Source organism: Nanorana parkeri, unplaced genomic scaffold (genome assembly GCF_000935625.1).
Source record: "Nanorana parkeri isolate BGI_ZX_2015 unplaced genomic scaffold, ASM93562v1 scaffold1040, whole genome shotgun sequence".
NCBI classification, from domain to species: Eukaryota; Metazoa; Chordata; class Amphibia; order Anura; family Dicroglossidae; genus Nanorana; species Nanorana parkeri.
In genome coordinates this window covers 104,832-117,804 of record NW_017307308.1, presented here as the reverse complement: position 1 = coordinate 117,804, position 12,973 = coordinate 104,832, and the positions used below count along the sequence as shown (strand labels likewise).

Below are 12,973 nucleotides of genomic sequence, written 5' to 3'. Positions count from 1 at the left end.
AGCAAGCACAGGTCAAGGGCAGGCAGCAAGCAGCAATCAGCTCTTTCATTCTGGGGCATTTAAAGGTCCCTTTACATAGACTCATTCGACCGCTAATCTTGCTGCTAGACAGACGTGCTTATACTTTGTTGAGCTGGCCACATTTAGTTATTGCATTCATAAATGGCACTGTGTACTTTATTGATAATAATGTTTTTATAAAATAATTTTATAGCCCAAATGAACGGGATCTTTCAATACAGTGAAAAGTGTTTGATACATTTGCTGTGGTAAAATATAACAGCTTTGATGAGAACCTTCCATCGAAAGTGCACACTTCAGCTGTACCTTATATAATTTGTCAAATTCTCAATTTTATGTTTATCTCTCACATATGTAATTAAAACGGTCCTTTATCTTAAAAATAACAACACAGACACCATTAGAAATGTTTAGTGATGACAATCTACACACACATACTTCTATATAATTGCCGGCTTTGTATTCTTTGCATTCCTTTTTTCTCTGTTCTTCCCCAGTCTTCTGACAGCGGCCATGTTTACTTAGGGCAGATTACTAGCTATCCTTTCACTTCCTGGATTTCTGGCACATGTGACTACACATGGGACTAGAACATGTGACCATGCACATCATCTCAGGGGAGGAAAATACCTTTCCCTGTGATCTCCTGAAATCACAGATGATTTCCCAGCAGTGCTCTGCTGATGACAAGGCAATCCCAGTGTGCATTGCTTTGGCAAACGGAAGTTATTTTGCCCTTTCATACTTACACTTTACCCATGCAAGTGTAAGTATTTCACAGTCACAGCATTTTACACCTGACATGTCTATGTTATTATTAATCATCATACAGAGAGGGATGCATTGGTAGAATTTGATTTTTGAGTGCAAAGGTCCGCTTTAAGAGGAGATTCTCTTAATGTTTGGGATCAAAAGTAAGGGGAGATCCTCTCAATGGAGTACCTAAAAGAATAACAAAAATGTATCTTATTTGTGTATCACTCGGCTATAGATCCTCAAATCATCTCAGAATTTTTGCCGACACTGTCCTTCCTTCTGGAGGGTGACTACTTTTGTTCCCCATGGTCCCTGTGTGTGTTGTAAAGTAGCCACCGCTCCAAACTCACTCCTGTGATGGACTACAATCTCCATACAAATTAGTAAACTAAACATGAGATTGTAGTAGTGCATTAAAAAGGGGGTTATACCCAATATTCAGGCCTTTGCCATGCCTTAATGTATGTTAAATTAGGGCAGCCAATGAATTATAAATGGGATAGCAGAGGTCGTTAACACTCACATTAAATGCACGTATGGTAATACACCACAATGGCCCCCCAAAAATGTGAGGGTGGCTTCAGGACCACGACTTGATGGTTTCTCATCTGTGTGTTACTTACTCTTTATATTACAGAATGATTGATAGGAGCTAACTATGAGGCTATGGCAGCAAGCAAATCCTGCGCAGGAACACTGTGTACCTGATTATAATGTATGTGGATTGTAGAGCTTTGTGGTCGTTGGCATAAAATACAAGTAACATAGCAAAGATATCTCACATCACACAAACGCAAGTATGTATGAATAATCACATCACAAAAACGCAAGTATGTATGAATAATAATGCAAAAATGTGCAAAACAGGCATACGGCTCATACAACCCTGAAATAACATAACCACAAACCATGGCAATAACAACAACACAAATTTACATCGCATGTAATAAAAAATTAAAGGCCAACTCCAGCCAAAACTTTGGAATAATTACAGTAAAAATAAACCATGTGACATCATGCCTTTTCTTCAACATGTTATAGATTGGAAGGTCAGTAGGAAAAGCTCCACTGTCATGGAGCACTAGGAACTGTTCTTTTCCACTAGACTGGAGTTCATCTTTTAAAGACCAACTCTGGGCACCAAAATCTTCCGGCAGTTTAGTAAGTTGTAGAGTGACTGTGATGTAAAGCCACCTGCCTCCTTCTCCCTACAAATCATTAGTTTACATGCTGGTAGAAGTCTAACTTCCACTGATCTTCTGTATCTCCTCCAGGTGTAGTGCCGCAGTCCCATCTCTGTCCCTCTGTCATCCCAGCCAATCATAAAGCATATGGCCCCAGGCTCCATTTTGTGATTGATCAGACGGAGAAGGGGACAGAGATGTGAACACAGCACTGAGGTCTATAGGACCTGCAGCCGGAGTGGGCCTGGAAGTTTAGTGGGAGCTGGAATTTCACCTACATGCTGTCACGTCTGCTGTAGAGAGTAACGGCTTGGATCGCAACTGCAGGGTTTGTATGTTAAGGTTGCAAGAGGGGACGGCTTCTCAGGCAGGAATCTCAGGCGTCACTCTCAGTCTCAGCGGAGAGTTTGAGATTCTAGCATCACAGCCGTATGGAATAAACTAAATTGTTGTGGACAGGGCTATTACCTCATAACCCGTTAGCCAAAGAAGACACTGAAGTCAAATTAAGCAATATCAACAATGGTAAGATTGGCCACAGCCTACACAAGTATCACTGGCCAGTTGTTCCAGAGCACAAGTGGTAGTTCAAAACAGTCTAGTCACATATGAGGCTTGAAGGTATGGTTTACAAAAGGGCTCATTGCAGAGCAGTACTTGCGGTTTGGTTTTGTGAGGAAGAGCAGTGGTGGATCCTCAGGGTTCATACAGGAGTGGTTGAGGTTCAGGAGGCAGCAGGCGTTCTGACTCCAATAGTGGAACGCCATGCTGCCTCTTTTGCGGCTTTAAATAGTCCCAGGAAGTGGGAGTTGGCGCCGGGCGGAACGAGCGGCTTCCGCGTTCCAGCGCGGAAAGCACCCTGTGCGCCTCACAGTCTGGAAGCCGAGCAGCTTCCGCGTTCCACAATGGAACGCAGAGCGGCTGTCCCTGCAGGAGGTGGGGCCGGAGCGGAATGGAGCCGGCGTTTGCCGTTACACGTGCATACTAATGGTCATATGTCGTATGTCAATGTCAGCGGACCCAAACTTTAGCCCACCGTATGCTCCTCCTGAAACGCATCTAATTTCACAGTGTGAACTAAATGACCTGGTCAGGGATTTGGAATTGCCTAACAGTAAGGCAGAGTTACAGGGCTGCAGATTACAACAGTGGAACCTCTTGCTGAGTGATTTCAGGATCTCCATTTTCCGTGATTGCCAAAAAGATCTGGTTCAGTATTTCTTGCAATGATTGGTGTGGCACCATTCTCATTGCTATATCACATTTTGCAGAAAAGTTATGGAGCATAATCGCACATTATATATAATTTTGAATTATTTTGAAGCAATTTTGACCTGAACCTGTATCTTGGAAACTGGAGCCAATTAATACTTAATTTTCCTTTTATTAGTGAGCCAATTCTGGTAAAATGTAGCTACTTTCCTTTCCGAGGCTTTCTCCTTGTAGACCAGTATGATTTTTGGGTAGAAGGAGGCAGGTATAATTATGGCAGGTGGCTTTACAGCAAAGTCACTCTACAATTTACTGAACTGCAGGAAGATTATTGTGCCCGGAATTGGGCTATGGAGATATTGACCTTTCAGTGTTTGGGTTTTGGAAAGTTGAACCACCAATGGTTTATTTTATGGGAAGGCATAGAAGTTGTGATTAGGGTGACTTGGAGCTTACACAGGGCTTCCTTGCCTCATTAGCAATGGCTAAATGGAATGTCGATGGAGCAAAAGCAAGATATGAGTGGGCTTCAGGGGAAGGCCGGTGTTAAAGTGAACCTGTGGCTTTGCCATGCACTTATAGTGTCTGACAGGAAGTGACCCTGTCACCAGACCATTCCTTTCAACAAAAATCTTCCTATAGGATTATATGTGCATTTGTAATATTCTAAGCATGCTCTTTACCTGTAAAAGACCCTCTTGTTTAGACCATAAAAGGCCTGAGACTTCTACTGAGTGCTGCCATCTTGGATGTGATGTCAGCAGCTTCATCAGACTCAGAGCTGTCACTCAAGTGACACTCTATAGCAGTGGTTCTCAACCTGTGTAACTCACATTTGTGCTCAGTCATTAAGTCATGACCCAAGTCGCACTGCAATGGAACGCACGGCAGTGTGGGCTGCTGTGCTGTGATGGAGCTCCATCCATATGTGCATTGCTTGTGCAGCTCTCATGTGCGCCTGTAGAGGTGGCGGGAGCCAGAATGTGATATCACTCCAGTCCAGGCACCTCTACAGGACATGCGCGGAAGCTGTAATCAATGCACGTGGGGAGGGAGCTCCTTCACGGCCATACCCCCAGCCTACCCCACCTCAAGTCAACATTCGGCGCTGGGCAGCATATTTTGAATGGCTGCTCGATGTAAGAATGGACAGTGCTGCGCTAGGGGGGGCTTGGGGTAGGCTGAGGAGCCTCTCAACTAGAAAAGTGGAAGGCATGCGGAGACCCTCTGAACATGGGGTCGTGACCCACCAGTAGTTTTCCCCTTCTCTCCTCTCCCGACAGCCTCATTAAAGGGAGATGAGAGAAGAAGCAGGACAGAAGAGCTGGGCCAGCACAAACCATAATTGGACCCTACCAGAAGAAGGGAGGGTTATAATGTGCAAGGAAGGAGGGGGCTGTGATTGGAAATTGACTCTTCCTAGAGTAGTCACATTTTTTAGCAAGTTCAAAGGCACATTGCAAGAGAATAAAACATAATTAATAGAAAAGAAAAAGCATCTAAAAAATAGATTTTTCTGTACTTTTACCTGCATTTTTTTTAAGTTGGTGACAGGGCCACTTTAGAAAGGAATCCGAAGATGGAAATGTATATGCCGCACAACATTGTCTTCTCTTGCACTGCCTCATAGCGTTCATATTCCAGCTGTTAAGCACTCGTTGACCCTTCTTCTCAGCTGCTGCCCTCCTATAATTTATACAGCTGAAATATCTCCTTTTCCTCCATTTAGTTCCAGTTAATTTAGACTCAAACAAAAATATAGATCTAAAAATACGCAGAAAATGTCAAGTGGTCTGTGATGTCACTCTCCGTGCTTGGAGACCAAAAACACAACCTCACTTTTTTTCCGGGACATATTTGCTGTTGTTTCCTTTTCTGTTAGATTTCATCTCCTTTAGGGATGTTCAGATACCAAGTACCATACTCGGTACAAGTACAGATACTTTTCCAGCTCCAAGACTAGACTGAAGAAAAACCCAAAAGTTAGGAGGCAGCTGTCATTTTTAAGGAGGATTGGGATTTGTGCATCTCTGTTTTAATGTATGATTTGTTTTATATACAGTATATATATTAGTGATGCACCAATACCATTTTTCCAGACCAAGTATTTTGTCTAAGTCCTCACAGATACAAGTACTGATACATTTTTATATTGTCATGTGACAGTTTTTCTAAAACAATACAGACTAATGATTTCAGGACAGTGGTGGAGCGTCAGAGCACGGTCCCAGCTGCAACCGCGGTAGTTCTCCTGAAAATGCCAAGTATCGGCACTGGTATCTGAACATCCCTAATCTCCTTCACTCCCCCTATAGGGCCAAAGTTACATGTTCGTTAGCAGGTTATGGTGTGCTTTAATGCCCATTGCAATGAGGCCGTTCTGTGATTTTAAATGGGCAGAGATTTGACTAAACAGAGGTTTAACCTTTTATTCTCAATGCAGTGCAGACAGTTGACTTTTATCAACGAGGGAAGGCAAAAATATAAACAGAATACACGTCAGCTTTAATCTGAGTCCTATGTAATCCACTGCAGTCAGATATGACATATAGTTGTGTGAAAACAAAAAAGCACACCCTCTTTGAAATCTATGGTTTTATGTATCAAGACTTAATACAAATCATCTGGTCCTTAGCAGGTCTTAAGGTGCCCATACACCTTACAATTATCTGCAGATTTTCTGTCGTCAGATGGAAAAAGTGCAACAGATTGGCCCAGGTGGAGATTACTTCATCCACAGAGTTAGGGTGCCCACACACCTTACGATAATCGTACGATAATCGCACGACTTTTAACTTACGAACATGTTTGAAAACCCGCCGAGCATCGTACGATGTTCTGCGGGTGTGTAGCATGTTTGTAAGATAAAAGGCGGGCGGGCCGGTGTGTGCAAGCGCACACTGCCCGTTCGGCATTGTGGTCATCGGAAGCCCGCCCCTCAGGGGGCGTGGCTTGCAATCATCGCAAGTACGATCTGCCTATGCAACATAGGCAGATCGTACGTTTTTTTAAGTACCTTACAACCATCGCAAGACAAAAGTCTTGCGATGGTTGTAAGGTGTGTGCCCAGCCTTAAGTGTAGATGGAGGAATCTGTTGCACCTTTTCCATCTGACCACAGAAAATCTGTAGATAATTGTAAGGTGTATGGCCAGCTTTAGAATGAGGTAGATGGAACATCAGATGAACATCAACAAATGGGTTGGGTTTTTTGCAAGTTCTCTGAGTATTGCACGGTCTGACCGTGGGATGGATTTTCTAGGACGTCTACTCCTGGGAAGATCGGTAACTGTCTGGAATGTTTTCCACTTGTGAATAATTTTCCTCACTGTAGAATGATGGACTTTAAAGTGGTTGGAAATGGCCTTATAACCCTTCTCAGACTGATGGAGAGCATCAATTACTTCCCTAAGTTCATTGCTAAAGTTTTGCCTCCTTGGCATTGTGTTAACACACACCTGAACGCTCCAGACCAGAAAACGGCTAGAACTTCGGCTTTTATAGAGGTGGCCACATCAATGAATCAATCTTTGCCTCTTAATTCATATGGAAGCAGGAAGGGTGTACTTAGTTTTTCACACATAACTTCTCCATTTTGGCTTTATGGTTGTAAAATACTGTATATAATGACGCAGTGTAATCTGTCATGGGATGTTGTTCACCTGAGGTTGTATTTACCTAATTCTAAGACCTGCTGTAAGGTAACCAGGTCTACTGCGCATGTGCGTGGTCCCGTTTTTCGTACCATACGAAAACGGGCACTTGCGTGCATGCGTGCACGTTGGGACATACGCGCTCAGACGCGCTAATCTGACACACAGGAAGTGATGCAGTACCTCTGAATTGAGCACCCTTTTAAAAGCAAGCACAGCCTGGGCTTAGTTGCTGGATGGTCTTTCTGCTTGCCCCTGTGATCTTGTTTGTTCTGCCAGATTTCTGCTCCTGTATCTTGACCCGGATTGAACCTGACTGCTCCTGATTGCTGCCTGCATTCTGACCTTGGAATTGTTACTGGACTTTGCCTCTGCCTCATCCCTTGTACTTCGCTACCTGACTGGTTTGACCCCTTGGCTTGTTTGTCCTTGATTCTGCCTACTGCTCTGGTACCCTGCTGTCCGCCCGGTGTGACCTTGGCTCTGCTATACCTGATCCTGATTCTGGACGTCCGCCTGGCACGGAGTTGCCTCATCCACTGGCACTCATGGTACTTGCTGGATCCCAGGCTCTGTTCCCATCCTCAGAGTTTGGGAGACACAAGGTGCATCGGGAGCCTCCTCATCCAACCAGTATGCAGCCAGCTGCGTGATACTTGTTAAACACCAGAATATCTGCTGTACAGTCTCTTCTCTTTTTTTGATTTATTGGTTACCAATTGGATTTATACCCGTTAGATTGACATTTCCAAGCAAGCTTCATTCTCATTGGTGGCTGTGAGGAACCTTTTAGTACTAACTTTGAAAAATAAGGCTTTCTATATGTGAAAGATCCCTACAGTGGGTGCGTTTGGGAATTCATCTCCTGCAGTACAAGCAGGTAAATATGAGGTGTTCCCACATTAGGATCATCAGTCAATGAGGTGCACTACAGCAATGTCTGGATGAAACATTAAAGCGCCGAGCGGATTACATGATCTGTGTAGACGACTTATGTTCATTACAGGTATTTATATAGCGCCAGCACTTTACATTCATAGCAGTCCCTGCTGTGAAGGAGCTTACAATCTAAGGTCCCTATCACACCCACATACGTGGCCATTTTAGACAGGAGCCAATTAACCTTCCATTATGTCTTTGGAGTGTGGGAGGAAACCCACCAAGCACACGAAGAACATGTAAACTCCATGCAGATAGTGTCCTGGCCGGGATTCGAACCGATGACTGCCACAAGTCAGAAGTGCTAACCACTAAATCACTTTGTTTTCTTTGTAACTCGCATGTGTAGATATGGTGCTGATGTGGCAATGAGATCACGAGTTTGATGAATATTTTCTTCCTCTTTGCAGTGTCCTGACTGGCTACAATGGCACCGTATTTGCCTATGGACAGACTGGCAGCGGCAAGACGTTCACGATTACTGGAGGAGCCGAACGTTACAGTGACAGAGGAATCATCCCCAGGACCTTGTCCTATGTCTTTGAGCAGTTCCAGAAGGTAAAACAGCTTAGTTGTAATATCCAACAAGAAAAAACAAAAGGAGCGCTACTACCTGGAGGTTGCTTTTAAAATGGTTCCATGAAAATCTTTGGTGGTATGTGTAAAGAGAAAGGTGAATGACTCACTGTTGGATGGAGGCAATGATGATCCTCTGATGGAAATGCAATGGTTGTCCCGTCAGTGGAAGAATTCTGTATTCCCTGTGGAATGGTGGCTGGAACGAAGGATGTGGATGAAACCTGGTGGATCCTGAAGCATTTGGCAGGAACTTACCGTATTTTTCGCTCCATAAGACGCACTTTTTCCCCCCCAAAAGGCGGGCAAAAATGTCTGTGCGTCTTATGGAGCGAACGTGTGAGAGCTGAGGTGGCGGGGCTGACAGTGTACCCAAGGGTGTGGAATTCCTATCGCCCGACGCCCGGGACATGCAGTTTCGGGCGCCGGGCGAGTAGTTTTTTTGTACATTTAGTCCTGCGGAGCTAAATTTATAGTGTGGAGCCGCCGCTCGTTTTCATACAAGTGATCTGATTAGATCACTTGTATGAAAGGAGCCGCGGCGATCCTGTCTGCCCCCTCCCTGCCGCAATTTTCGGGGTCCCCCGCTCCTCTGGGGGACCCGTGATCACGGCATAGGAGCTCACCATAGAGTCCGTAGAGCAGACGAAGAACGTCTGATCTTCGTCTGCTCTGTTTGATCACTGAGACCGTGGCGCTGTAATCACAGCGCCACCTGTCTCAGCTGTCAGGAACTACACAGAACCCTTCCCTCCTAGGTGCGTCTTATGGAGCGAAAAATACGGTATGTTAGCAGCTGTCACTTTTGTTACATAGTTTCCCAGATGTGATTCATGATTAATGGGCTCAGCTGGCCAGGCTGAGCAGCGAGGGCTGTATTGAGAGAGTTTGTGCTGCCAGGCTCTTCAAAGTGTTATGCCGCTGCTGTATGACGAGTTAGTGTCAGTGATGGAGTCCAAGTCCAAGCAGGGGTGCAGAGCTATGCTTCTCACAGGATGGGGTGATGGTGTCTGGGCTACGCGTTTCGAGGCTATGCCTCTTTGTCATGCCGGGATGGAGGAATATGCAGAAGCTTCATCATTAAAGGAGAACTATGGGGTAAGTGTTTTTCCCCATAGTTCTCCTAAGGATCACGGGAGAACACAAACTAGCGTCCTCCCGTGACACAAAGCTCAGTATACAGCAAGCTACAGCTCGTGGTACACTGAGACGCCGCAGCCGGGAAACGGATCCCGACATTGCTGTCGAGATCCACCCAGCTGCGTGATTGACAGCTGGCTCTGCCTATCCAGGGGGGAATCCCTGCAGGGAGCCGTGGCTGACAGTCACAGCTCTCTGCAGGGACATGATGTAGAAGTGAGCGAGCGACGGTATGCGTTCGCTCACTTCCCGATCTACTGAGCCGACCTGTCACAGTTTCATTGTCACAGGTTGGCTCAGATTATGAGGCTGAGTCAAAATCACTCACCTCATAATTCTCCTTTAATCACATCTGGGAAACTACGTATCAAAAGTGACAGCTGCTAACAAGTTCCTTCCCAATGCTTCAGGATCCAGCAGCTTTCATCCATATCCTTCGTTCCAGCCACCAATCCACAGGGAATACAGAATTCTGCCACTGATGGGACAACCATTCTATTTGTAGTCTGGAGGGCCCCGGAGTTTGCTGACCCTGTCTTGCTGCATAAAGAGATTTTCCAGTGTTTCCAGTAGCCACCAATGTTGTGTCCTCATTTATATCTGCTTTCTCTACTCAGGACAGCAGTAAAGTGTACACCATCCACATCTCCTACCTGGAGATCTACAACGAGTGTGGATATGATCTGCTCGATCCCAGACACGAAGCCTCCAAGCTAGAGGACCTCCCGTAAGTCACCACAAACAATCTACTTCATGGCTATTAAATTTGTTTTTACCCAAATCTTGTAACAGCTGACAAATGATGCCACCTGCAGTGTTATTATTACTATATACACTGAGTGGCCAGATTATTATGACCACCCCATCAGTACTTCGTTGGGCCACGAGATGACTCCACGAGATTACTTCATTGGGCCGCCTCGTGACTCCACGAGATGTTGAAAGGTGATGCGAGGAATCTGACACTGCACTGTTGCCCTTCTGTTGTCTTGTACCAGTCTTGCCCCTCCCCCGTTCTGCCCTAACATTGACTAGTCGCTGACGGCCACAATTTGCACGTTCAGACCCAGATTTTCGGCTGACAGTCCGGTCTTTAAACACTTTAACAATGAGCATGTAACGAATTCTGCTGTTTTGCCGATACTCGCTCCATGGCTCCGAGCGGCAACAATCATCCCGCGTTCAAAGGCTGTTAAATCGCGTTGTTTCCCCGTATCTTCAGAACAAATCACTTCTACTGTCGTGGTAAACAACCTGCTTCCCTATTTATAATGGTCTGGCCCTCTAGCAACTTCAGCGCCAAATTATAGCTAATTTGCTTACAAACGTCAGGTGGTCATAATAAACTGACCACTCAGTGTATGTAACCCAATCACTATAAGCTTTATCATGTGAATGTCATTTTAAAAGCTGTTTTTCTCTTCCGTTCATTGAAGGACACAGGGAACAGATCTAGGATCATGTACTGTAGGGTTATATTGCCACCTGCAGGAGAAGGATTCTAGGCACCAAACTAAAGACAATTTACAGCCTAGGGGTGGCCCCTGCCGGTGGCAAAACCCCACACCTGCTGATAAGTCTCCAGTTTTTTGCCTAGCATCAGGAGTAATGGAATTGGATTCCTTGTTTGTGGTTGCGGATGGCCCTCGGAAGGGTCGGGCCGCATCGTCGGCCACCATTTCTCATTGGATTTGCAACAGGATTTCTCAGGCGTATGCCCTTGAGGGGCGTGAGCCTCCCTTTTCTGTTAAGGATAATTCCACAAGGGCTGTTGGGGCATTCTGGGGTTTTCGTCACGGTGCCTCGATTTCTCAAGTTTGTAAGGCCGCTACTTGGTCTTCTGTTCACACCTTTGCCAAGTTGGATGTTTTGGCATCCGCGGATGCTGGTTTGGGGCGCAAAGTGTTGCAGGCGGCCGTTTGATGGTGTAGTTTTCTGTTTGGGTTTTTGTGTTTTTCTGCCCACCCCTCTTCTTCTGGTACTGCTCTGTGACGTCCCTACAGTACATGATCCTAGACCTGTTCCCTGTGTCCTTCAATGAACGGAAGAGAAAATAGGATTTTTGTACTCACCGTAAAATCCTTTTCTCTCCGTTCATTGAAGGACACAGGTCCCGCCCCTCTGTTGGGTGTGTACTCCTAAATGCTTGTTACTTACTGGAGACTTATTAGCAGGTGGGGGGTTTGGCCACCGGCAGGGGCCGCCCCTAGGCTGTAAATTGTCTTTAGTTTGGTGCTTAGCGTCCTTCTCCTGCAGGTGGCGATATAACCCTACAGTACATGATCCTTGATCTGTTCCCTGTGTCTTTCAATGAACGGAGAGATCAGGATTTTACGGTGAGTACAAAAATCCTATTTTTGCAGCTTTCATTAAAATAATCCCTGGTAGTCATGCCATGAAGGTACTTCCGGTTACAAGGTGACAATACCTGTCTCCCAGTTGCTGTGCTTTGTTGTCACTAGGGATGAGTTCAGTCTCCTTTTGTGCCGCCCAATCAACAGCAGGAGGGGAAATCCCTGCCCACAGCTCGACGTAAGCAAAGGGGCGGGATGCAGTGACATCATTGAACTTTTATGGCTACATGCCTATATTTCATAAATGATATTTACCTAATATTGCCCATATAAGGTAATTGATATCAGCACAGGCATCCCGCCCCTTTGTTTACATGCAGCTGTGGGCCGGGGAATGCTTGGCCTGCAGCTGATTGGGTGGATGTGTCCATGACATGAGATGCTCAGGCTCAGACCGGATTCAATGACATGTGCAGCTGAGGACAGAGGTTGGCTGAAAGAGATATATATAATTATTCCTTTTATTGGGTTTCTGACATAACCAAAATATAAATATGTGTGCTGTGTGCAATGATTGTGATGACAGCCGTACCTTGATTGGATAGTGTGGTGCTGAAACTGCCATGATTGGGCGGCGTGGTGCAAAGAATGTCATGATTGGACTGTGTGGTTCAGACAGTGCCATAATTGGACAGTGTGGTGTAGTTAGTGCCATGATTGGACGGTGTGTGGTGCAGACAGTCCCATGATTGGACGGTGTGGTGCAAAGAGTGCCATGATTGGACGATATAGTGCAGACAGTGTCATGATTGGATGGTGTGTGGTGCAGATAGTGCCATGGTTGGACGGTGTGTGGTGCAGACAGTGTCATGATTGGATGGTGTGTGGTTCAGACAGTGCCATGGTTGGACGGTGTGTGGTGCAGACAGTGTCATGAGTGGATGGTGTGTGGTTCAGACAGTGCTATGATTGGAGGGTGTGTGGTGCAGACAGTGCCATGATTGGACGGTGTGGTGCAGACAGTGCCATGATTGGACGGTGTGGTTCAGACAGTGCCATGATTTGGAAGGTGTGGTGCAGACAGTACCATGATTTGGAAGGTGTGGTGCAGACAGTACCATGATTGGACAGTGTGTGGTGCAGACAGTGCCATGATTGGACAGTGTGTGGTGCAGACAGTGCCATGATTGGACGGTGTG

At 45.7% G+C, this 12,973-nt stretch overlaps 1 protein-coding gene across 1 annotated transcript in view; it reads left to right on the top strand.

The window, feature by feature from the left end:
* The window catches only part of LOC108796016 (kinesin-like protein KIF6), a 109,928-nt gene that overhangs the window by 20,028 nt on the left and 76,927 nt on the right, over positions 1-12,973 (top strand). The window contains exons 4-5 of the mRNA XM_018567382.1: positions 8,175-8,322; positions 10,098-10,207. Coding sequence (XP_018422884.1) covers positions 8,175-8,322; positions 10,098-10,207 — 258 coding nt within the window. The remainder of the gene's footprint in view (positions 1-8,174; positions 8,323-10,097; positions 10,208-12,973) is intronic.